This window comes from Ursus arctos, chromosome X, assembly GCF_023065955.2.
Source record: "Ursus arctos isolate Adak ecotype North America chromosome X, UrsArc2.0, whole genome shotgun sequence".
In the NCBI taxonomy this organism is placed as follows: Eukaryota; Metazoa; Chordata; class Mammalia; order Carnivora; family Ursidae; genus Ursus; species Ursus arctos.
This window is the reverse complement of record NC_079873.1, coordinates 93,844,041-93,854,426: the sequence shown is the minus strand read 5'-3', so window position 1 is coordinate 93,854,426 and position 10,386 is coordinate 93,844,041. Positions and strand designations below refer to the sequence as shown.

Sequence of the window (10,386 nt, the reverse complement as noted above, 5' to 3'; positions counted from 1 at the left end):
GGATCATGACCTGAGTCGCAGGCAGACGCTTCACTGACTGAGCCGCCCAGGCGCCCCAGAATGATGTCCTTTTTAATACATTCCTATCTACTCCAACAGTAACAACTACCACGTATGACACGTTAGGCAGTGGGCACGGGGACAGGTGCTTGCTGTACCTTCTATCTATAATTTTAAGCCTCACTTGCCTCCTAGTTTTTTTTAAGGTGATAAAGTTACATCGGGTAGACTGCTTGAGCTTGTGTAATACTGTTTAAAAAAAAAAAAGTAAAAAAAGCTTTTGATATTACTTTTTTGTTGTTTTTATTATGCACTACATGCATACGCTGCATAAACTTCTAGAAGGGGTAGACGAGCATGACCGAGCTATTTTTCATCAATCAGGAAAATGCTTCCTTAATCGATATTCTCCAAACCCTGAAAAACAGAATTAAAAGGGAAATGTGAGAATTCTGTTGCCACAAAAATGCACAAGAACAGGCGTATCTCAGAGACACCGTGGGGTCAGCTCCAGCCACGGCAGCACAGTGAGTCGAAGGAACGTGTTCGGTGGCCCAGTGCACCGACAAGTCGTGTTTGCACGACGCTGCAGTCTGTTAAGTGTGCCATAGCGTACGTCTACAGGACAACGTGCACACCTTAATTTCAAAACACCTTGGTGCTAAGAAACGGGAGCCATCAGCTGAGTCCTCAGGGAGTCGCAGTGATCGCAGACCACCATGACGAGTATGATAATAACAAGAAGTTTGAAGTAGTTTGAGAATTACCAAAACGTGACAAAGTGAGCAAATGCTGATGGAAAACTGGCGCCCACACACTCGCTCCACGCAGGGCTGCCCCAAACCTTCGATGTGCAGAAAACACAGTATCTGTACGCGCAACGAGGAATGCCTGTACTCTCACTTCCCGCGTCAGTGGCGTGCTCTCTTACTAAAGAAAGAACTTGCACGTCCCACCTTTCTCTAATGGCAACAATAACTTAACCTGAATTTTATAATCACAGAAGTAAAAAGAATAACCTGTAATGATCTCTAGTTTTCATTCTCTGACAGCAGCAAATATCACTTTATATGAAAAGTGCCGTGCCCACCAGAACGAAAACCAGTTCCCACCTGGACCCTTCAGAGAGTAAGGACAGCGAGGCAAAACCATTAAAAAAACAAACAAACAAGAACAGCCAACATGAGGAAGACGCTATTAACCTCATTCTACTTTTTTACAGGTGAACAAATGGAGACTCAGCTTAAAAGTCTCTGAAGTCCATAAGAAGTCGCAGAGCCAGAATTCAAGGTCAGGGGCCCCCAACTCCAGGAGTTCTGTCATGCCCTGTAAGCATGACACTGTTTATTCGGAAGACCCACTCTTCCTCAGTTCACGACAAATACTTCAGAAACTAGAGCGTAAAAGATGTAATCAGTGATGACATTTCTTCCAAGTGTTAAAATAACACAGTCCAGGTATTTTGTTCACTACCGCAGGCAGAATCCCCTTGAGAGAAATGAAAGCTGCATAGTCCTAGGAGCCACCCTGGAGAAATCCTATTAGGAATCTTCATTCTGTCTCATACGCCAGCTGATTCTGCTGGTTATTCTTGGACCACACATTGAGAAATACTGCTTTAGCTGAGCAGATCTCTATCATCACGCTCATCGGATTCTCGGAGAGCATGACACTGACAAGGAGAGCACCCAGGCTGAGTCCTTACAGTGTTATTTAACCACTCGGACCCTGTTTTCTCATCTATAAAATGAAATTAATATTAACCTACGTTCACTGTGAAGAATAAACGAGCAAGGAGAAAATATTTAAAATTCTGTAACTATATATTTTTTTAAAGATTTTATTTATTTGACAGAGAGAGAGACCACCAGCGAGAGAGGGAACACAAGCAGGGGGAGTGGGAGAGGAAGAAGCAGGCTCCCAGCGGAGGAGCCTGATGTGGGGCTCGATCCCAAGACCCTGGGATCACGCCCCAAGCCGAAGGCAGACACATAACGACTGAGCCACCCAGGCGCCCCTGTAACTACATTTTTTAAAAAGAATAATGGAGATGAACTCCTATAAGATCTAAGAACACACTATCAGCTTTAGTCATATGAAAATGCTCCTGCTTGGCTATTATCTGACCTACAAAAACAGCAATTCCATAGGATTCAATCAAATTTAAAATTACAGTAATTCTTTACATATGGTATTGGGTGCAGGAACCGGCAAACTTATGGAGTATAAAAGAATGTATTCATGAAACAGGACCATGTGTATACGGACATTTAGTTTACTAGAATGGTATTTCAAATAAAAAATGGACTGTTCTATAAATGGATAATTGTGACAACTGGCTATCTCTTGGAAAAAAGTAAAGTTAAATCCTGTGATTTCACATTATGGCCTGTAGGTGGGTCAAAGCACTAAACATGAAAAAAGAAAATGAAAAAAGAAACAATATTTGGAGAAATTTTAAAAACATATTTATAATCTTGGGTAGGAAAGTCATTTGTAAGCAAAACATAAAACCCAAAATCCGGAAATGACAAAGTATGATAAACTGAACACCAAAATTAAAAACCATCCGATGAAAGACATCATAAAGTGAAGACAGACCTGCCACACATAAAACAGATAAAAGATTAAAAACCATAATATATAAAGAACCCCCATAAAAAACAACACAAGCAAAGCACATAGGCAGACAATCCACAGAATAAAAATACAAATGATCATGAAATCTTTGAAAGGTTGCTCAACTTCGCCGGCAGACGACAATGCAAATTAAATTAGCACTGTTAAGACATTTGGCAAAACATTACCAGAACCCATCTCAACCCGGACAGATGGCTAGCATGAGAGCCACCTTACCTTTGACACATGGTAACGATTAACTCCAGAGACACGTCTATCTCTTTGCATCAAACTCCACTGATACGGATAATAGGCAACCCTTTTTTCCTACAATTAAAAGAAATTATTATTGCACAATGTTTATGAAAATGAGTGACCCAATAGAGGACTACCAGAACTTATAAATGACATTCTAGAAAAATGAAATCATCACTGAAACAAAAACCAAATTAAGCCCAGATCCTAAATAAAATCGGACGATTAAACTTCAAAATTAAGAATGGTAACCGTGAGTTCTTACACTTTCGATTTTAACCAGCATCTGTTTTCTTTTTTCTTTTCTCCCTCCTTCCCGCCACCCCGCCCCCTCCCCCTTACTTTAAAGACACGACTACTTGTTTCCTTTTGGGACCTTAAAGAGAAGAAACAATAGCGGTAGACCGCACGTGAAGAACAATCACAAAAACAGAAAACAAAAATATTATACCCTGTATTCTAGAGATAACGTGAAGGAGGAGAGGAAAATTACAATCCTGATGTGAAAAGCAGGATCTTGCGGTAAATTCCTAAAGGCTTGGGGGAAAAGGTGGGGGATAAAAATGTCAAAGTAAAAACCCATTTAAGGGTAGGAAGGTTAAAAACCGAGAAGGTACCGAGACGTGGACGCGAGAAATTACAATAAAAAGATCAGAGATCGAGGGAGTGGAGGCAGGACTAAAGTGACGCCCAGGAGTTTGGATCCCCCTTCTAATCTACCTTTCCAGCCCCCCGAACCTACTCCGTCCTGTTGCCCACTCTTCACCCAACAACTAGCTGCTTCTTGCTAGAGCAGAATGTGGTTTCCGTCGGGTTTCGTCCAGCAAACCTCTGCTTTTAGGCAACACGAAGAATGGAGGGGGGCGACCCTCGTGTTCCCCAGGTCGGAGAGCGGCTCCGGACCCCAGTGGCCTCCCACCGCCCGTTCCGTAACGCCGCGCCGGAGAGGCCGCCTTACCTTGCCCCCGTTACTGGACCTGTGGATGTGCGCCGTGACTATGCCGGGGATGACCAAGCACACGGCCATGATGCCCATCCCGGGCAGGATCTCGAACCACATCGCACCGCGCTTGCCAGAGCCAAACCCTTGCTTTCCTGCCCCGTAAAGGTGACCGGGCCTCGGCCCCTTCCCAGTAGGCTCCGCGGCAGGCTGCCCCCGGGGCGGGGCCACGCACGCCTCGGGAGGAAGCGACGGGGGCCGGCAGGGCTCAGCAGCGGCGCGCTCGCACCCTCGCATCCCCGCACTCCCGCACTCCCGCAGTCCGCTACGGGCGGCCCATTTCGCTCCGACTGGCGGCCGAGCGCGCGACGTGCAGTGACGTGAGAAGGCCCCGCGCGGCCGAGCACGCCACAGCCTTCCGGAGCTCGGCACTCTAAAATGGCAGAGCAACTTTCTCCGGGCAAGACGGCGGACCAGGTGTGCACCTTCCTCTTCAAAAAGCCTAGTGGGCGAAGAGGGGCTGCAGGCCGAAGAAAGCGCCCGGTCTGCGACCAGGAGTCCGGAGACAGCAGCAGCAGCAGTGACGAAGGCAGCACTGTGGTTCGCCCGGAGAAGAAGCGGGCGATCCACAATCCGATGATACAGAAGACTCGTGGCAGTGGTAAACAGAAGGCGGCTTACGGCGCCTTGAGCAGCGAGGAGGAGGAGAACGAGCCCGAGAGTCTTGGCGTGGTGTACAAGTCCACCCGCTCGGCAAAGCCCGTGGGACCAGAGGATATGGGGGCGACTGCTGTCTACGAGCTAGACACAGAGAAGGAGCGTGACGCACAAGCCATCTTTGAGCGCAGCCAGAAGATCCAGGAGGAGCTGAGGGGCAAGGAAGATGACAAGATCTATCGGGGCATCAATAATTATCAGAAATACATGAAGCCCAAGGATACGTCTATGGGCAATGCTTCCTCCGGGATGGTGAGGAAGGGCCCCATCCGAGCTCCCGAGCATCTGCGTGCCACCGTGCGCTGGGATTATCAGCCCGACATTTGTAAGGACTACAAGGAGACTGGCTTTTGCGGCTTCGGAGACAGCTGCAAGTTCCTCCATGACCGCTCAGATTACAAGCACGGGTGGCAGATCGAACGTGAGCTTGATGAGGGTCGCTATGGTGTCTATGAGGACGAAAACTATGAAGTGGGAAGCGATGATGAGGAAATACCATTCAAGTGTTTCATCTGTCGCCAGACCTTCCAGAATCCAGTTGTCACCAAATGCAGGCATTATTTCTGCGAGAGCTGTGCACTGCAGCATTTCCGCACCACCCCTCGCTGCTATGTCTGTGACCAGCAGACCAATGGCGTCTTCAATCCAGCGAAAGAAGTGATTGCTAAATTGGAGAAGCATCGAGCTGCGGAAGAGGGTGGTGCTTCCTATTTCCCAGAAGACCCCGATGAGGGTCCAATCCCCATCACTTAGTTTTCCTATTCTCACAACTCAAAATAAATCTTTTGTTGTTTGGAATCTTAATTCATCGTGTCCTTCCTTTCTAGGGAAAGTGAAAGGAAAAGGCGGGTGGTGAAGTAGGGTCTTGGATGGATGGCTTGTAAAAGCCTTGAGGTGGGTACAGTCTGGATTTTTACCTGTTCATATGCAGCCTGGGTGTAACAGAACTTTTCAGAACCGTTTGGCATAAATTCTGGGGATGGGAGAAGTTCGAGAAAAGAGCTAGAATTTGCTTCAAGTAAAGCTGTAATGAAAGCAAGAACTGAACCTATTATATCACGTTTCTGTATCACTTAATAGTTCACAAAAGTGTCTCTGTGCATGAGCTTTATTGGGAGCCTGTACTACAGAATCTGCCCCAGCCAAGCTGTGTGTCTGGAGGGAGTGTGAGGGGGAGAATTGGGCGGGCGAGCTGGTAGCTAGCCCCAGAATGCATGCATGGGAAATGGTCCTTGCTCTCTTTAAAGTACCACAGGTAACCCCCTTACATGAATGATTGAAATGGCTTACGCTGTGCTGTCCGGTATGATAGCCTCCAGCTTCAGGTGGCAGCTGAGTACCTGAAATGTGGCTGGGAGCCACTATATTGGACACTGCAGTTCTAGACGGAACTTGTAAGCCAAGTTTAGAGGGCAAAAACCTAACACTTTATAATCTGCTGTCTGCAACTGTGTTCTTACAAACTGTAATAGAGCTGATCATGTTAATCTATGTACCTGTCTTCCCAACTAGTTTGTGAAGTCCTCAGTGACTAACCCAGTCCGTGGCATATAAGAAACCATAAATAAACCCAGAGATGTTCGGAAAGGGATATTGGGGCCAAAGCCTTGAATCCAGGCTGAGGAGCTTTGACTATATTCTGTAGGTAATGAGATAGCAGAGGTTTGGGGAGGGGAACAAAACCACTTTTTTTTTTTTTTTAATGTTACTGTGGTTGCAGGCTATTGGATAGATTACAGGAAGATGAAAGACAAGAGGCAGGGAGGCCAGTTAGACCAAATGATGAATAAGTTTTCACTGATCTGATTAGCATTTGTGCTGATCCCAGGAAACAGATGCAGTAAGTTGTGGTTTAGAGTTTTTAAATTCACACTCATTAATCCATTCGAATATATTCTTTGAGCCCCTACTCGGTGTCAGGCACTGTGCTTGGCATAGGGGATATTAGCAAACAAGATAGACGCAGCCTGTCTTCATGGAGCTAGACATCAAACAGTAACAGGTGTGGGGTGCCTGGGGGGCTTAGTCGGTTAAGTGTCTGACTCTTGATTTTGGCTCAGGTCATGATCTCATGATATTGAGATGGAGCCCCATGTCAGACTCTGCGCTCAGCAGGGAGTCTGCTTAAGATTCTCTCTCCCTCTGCCCCCCCCCAATAAATCTTAAAAAAAAAAAAAAACAGTGACAGATGTGATGAGTACAAGGGAAAAAGTGCACTGGGTTTATCTCTCAGGATTAACCCAATCCCAGCCTTGGAGGAGTTCAGAATCATCAATGTACTTGATACAAAGTGATACATTTTATAAGAGAATGTATAAAGTACAGTGGGGATACATGAGAAGCCTATTGGGAAAGTGCTTAAAGAAATCATCACCGGGGAAACAGCACTTAAAGGATGATGGGACAAAGCAGCAGCCAAACGGGAAACAGGACACTGTGAAGACACAGAGAGAAACAGGAGCGTACAATGCCATGGAAGGCAAAGGAAGGAAGTGTTCTAAAAAGTGTCATGAAAGAAATACAGCAGTGAGGTGCAAAAGAATTTTTTTTTTGCTGTTCCTGAGAATTTATATTCAGAAAGTTAAGCTGATGGAAAAGGGTCCAGGAGAAAAAGATGAAAGGGAAAGAATGCTACTGCTGACTACACTCCAGAACCGACAAGGGATGGGATTAAAGGCACAGATCACAAAGTTAGTCATCAAGAGCTGAGAGAAAGAATAGAGGAAGCTAACATTTGTCTACTACTCCATATGCTTTTTATTTATTTATTTGTTTGTTTGTTTATTTATTTATTTATTTGACAGAGAGCATGAGAAGGGGGAGCAGCAGAGGGAGAGGGAGGAGAAGGCTCCCTGCTGAGCAGGGAGCCCAACACAGGGCTCGATCCCAGGACCCTGGGATCATGACCTGAGCTGAAGGCAGACGCTTAACTGACCGGGCCACCCAGGTGCCCCAGCTCCACATGTTTTAATACCTGCCTCTGACTCTTAAGAGTATAGAAGATACAATATATAGAGGATACAAAAAAAAGTATACAAGATATATGCAAATGAGCATTATTCTTACGATGCACAACATTCAGCAGATTCTTTTAATTTTTTTAGGATTTTATTTATTTATTTGAGAGAGAGCATGAGAGGGTGGAGGGTCAGAGGGAGAAGCAGACTCCCTGCTGAGTGGGGAGCCTGATGCAGGACTTGATTCTTGGACTCCAGGCTCATGACCTGAGCCGAAGGCAGTCAGTTGGGCATCTGACTCTTGATTTTGGCTCAGGTCATGATCTCGGGATCCTGGAATCTAGCCCTGTGTAGGGCTCTGTGCTCAGTGGGGACTCCACTTGGATTCTCTCTCTCCCTCTCCCTTTGCCCCTCCCTCTGCTCTCTCTCTCTCTACCCAACCCCCTTTAAAAATAAATCTTAAAAAAAAAAAAAAGAAAAAGGACTGGGATGTCTGGGTAGCTCAGAGGTTAAGCGTCTGCCTTTGGCTCAGGTCATGATCCCAGGACACTGGGATCAAGTCCCACATCAGGATCCCTGCACTGGCCTCCTTGCTCAGTGGGGAGCCTGCTTCTCCCTCTGCCTGCCGCTCCAGTGCTCGCTCTCTCTGACAAATCAATAAAATCTTTAAAAAAATAAAATAAAAAAGAGACCATAACCACAAAAGCACACATATCCATAGTGTACTCAAAATATTTTTCATATTTACAAGTTTACATTTTTTTAAAGTTCACTTTTTAAAAAATTTTATTAGAGAGCACAGGCAGGGGATGGGCTCCATCCTAGGACTCTGGGATCATGACCCGAGGCCAAGACAGATACTTAACCTACTGAGCCACCCAGGCGCTCCGAAGTCAACTATTTTTTATCCCTTTTAATTAAATGGTGCAATTTCACTTCATAGATGGAAACTAAACATTTGTTCTTAGTTTTTTTTTAAGTTATGTGGGGAAAAAAAGCCAGCATGCCAGCAGCGGTAAGACTGCAGCAGACTCTGAAGAAGCCAACCTCGTCTGAGAGGAGCGAAGGCTCCCCTAGAAATAACCCTCAAACTGAGACCTACAAGGGGAGGAGGAGAAAAAGTATCCCAGGCAGAGGTGTAAGTACATCCAGAGTAAGGACCTGAAGTGAGTGACTGGCTTCAGCTAAGAACTCAAAGCAGTCCACTATGGCTGCAGGAAAGAAACAAGGTGGCGAGGGAATCGGGGGCTGAAGAGCAGGCACCTTGCAAGTCATGTTAAGGACTCGGGGCTTTATCTGAAAGGCAAAGGGACAACATCAAAGGTTTTTTTTTTTTTTTAAAGATTTTATTTATTTATTTATTTATTTATTTATTTAGACAGAGAGAGACAGCCAGCGAGAGAGGGAACACAGGCAGGGGGAGTGGGAGAGGAAGAAGCAGGCTCCCAGCGGAGGGAGCCTGATGTGGGGCTCGATCCCAGGACTCCGGGATCACGCCTCGAGCGGAAGGCAGACGCTTAATGACTAAGCCACCCAGGCGCCCCCATCAAAGGGTTTTAAGAAAGAAAGTGAGATGATCCTATTTGAATTTTAAAAAGAGAATTCTGCAGTGTGGAGAATGGGTTGAAGGAATCAGAAGAGAGACAGGGAGAACACTTAGGAGGCTGGAGCACTAGCCCAGGTGATAGGATAGGAGACCCGACTAGACTGGAGGCGGTGGACATGCATTTCATAGTTTCTGAGCACCCACTCCATGCCAGGCATTGATTTAAGCACTGGTGATGCAGCCCTGACACGTGCACAAGTCCACGCCCTCACTGACCTTACATGAGAGACAGTGACAGATGTACACATACATATACATAACATCGGATTGAGGTAGGCACTGGGAAGAACAACAGAGCGAGGTAAGAGAGTAAGAGTGCAGTGGTGTGCGGGAATGCTATCTTTCATAGGATGGTCAAGGAGGGCCTCTTCTGATAAGGTAACATTTGAGCAGAGACCTAAATGAAGCAGGTATCTGGAAGAGAATTCCAGACAGAACACGAAGGCCCTGAGGCAGGAAAGTGCCTGACATGTCCTAGGAACAGGGAGGAAGAAATGTAACTGGCATGGACTCAAGGAAAAGGAAAGAACTCTAAGATGAGGTAAGAAAAGTAATGGAGGGAGGCGCCTGGGTGGCTCAGTCGGTTAGGCATCTGACTCTTGATTTCGGCTCAGGTCATGATCTCAGGATCATGGGATCAGGCCCCATGTTGGGCCCTGCATCAGGCTCTGCACTCAGCTTGAGTCTGCTTGTCCCTCTCCTTCTGCTCCTCCCTCCACTCCCGTGCACATGCTCTCTCTCAAATAATTTGGAGAGAGCACAAGCAGGGGGAACAGCACAGGGAGAGGGATAAGCAGGCTCCCCAGTGAGTAGGGAGCCTGACATGGGGCTTGATCCCAGGACCCTGGGATCATGACCTGAGCCAAAGGCAGATGCTTGACTGACTGAGCCACCCAGGCGCCCCCTTCTACCCCTTTTTGTTATATTGTTAAAAATATTACATCTATAAATGTTGCAAACTTAACAATACATTGTTATATATAATTTTATGACTTTTAAAGGAGCTAAGGAAAGAAAGGAGAGAAAAGTATATATATATATATATATATATATACTTATACCTTCTGTTATATTAACCTTATTTATCATTTCCGAGTCTCTTTGTTCTGGTAGGTTTGAGTTATCATCTGAAGTCATTTACTTAGCCCGATATATCTTTGCTCCACCCACCTCCTTTGTGCTGTAATTGGCAAATGTACTAGATTTCTATATGTTACAGGCCCAACAATCTATCATATACATATTATTTTATACAGTTACTATTTAAATCAGTTAAGACAAGAAAAGAAATA

General features: G+C 45.7%; 2 protein-coding genes across 2 annotated transcripts; one reads left to right on the top strand and one right to left on the bottom strand.

Moving 5' to 3' along the window:
- Positions 1-286: 286 nt before the first annotated feature.
- On the bottom strand, positions 287-4,026 carry NDUFA1 (NADH:ubiquinone oxidoreductase subunit A1). The gene is made up of 3 exons (XM_026478906.4): positions 3,833-4,026; positions 2,857-2,946; positions 287-417 (listed from the first exon to the last, which is right to left on the bottom strand). The coding sequence occupies exons 1-3, from the start codon at positions 3,932-3,934 to the stop codon at positions 397-399; spliced, it is 213 nt and encodes a 70-aa protein (XP_026334691.1). The 5' UTR covers positions 3,935-4,026; the 3' UTR covers positions 287-396.
- A 24-nt stretch (positions 4,027-4,050) lies between these two features.
- RNF113A (ring finger protein 113A) lies at positions 4,051-5,335 on the top strand. The gene has a single exon (XM_026478904.4). The coding sequence runs from the start codon at positions 4,253-4,255 to the stop codon at positions 5,282-5,284; it is 1,032 nt and encodes a 343-aa protein (XP_026334689.1). The 5' UTR covers positions 4,051-4,252; the 3' UTR covers positions 5,285-5,335.
- The last annotated feature ends 5,051 nt before the right edge of the window (positions 5,336-10,386 follow it).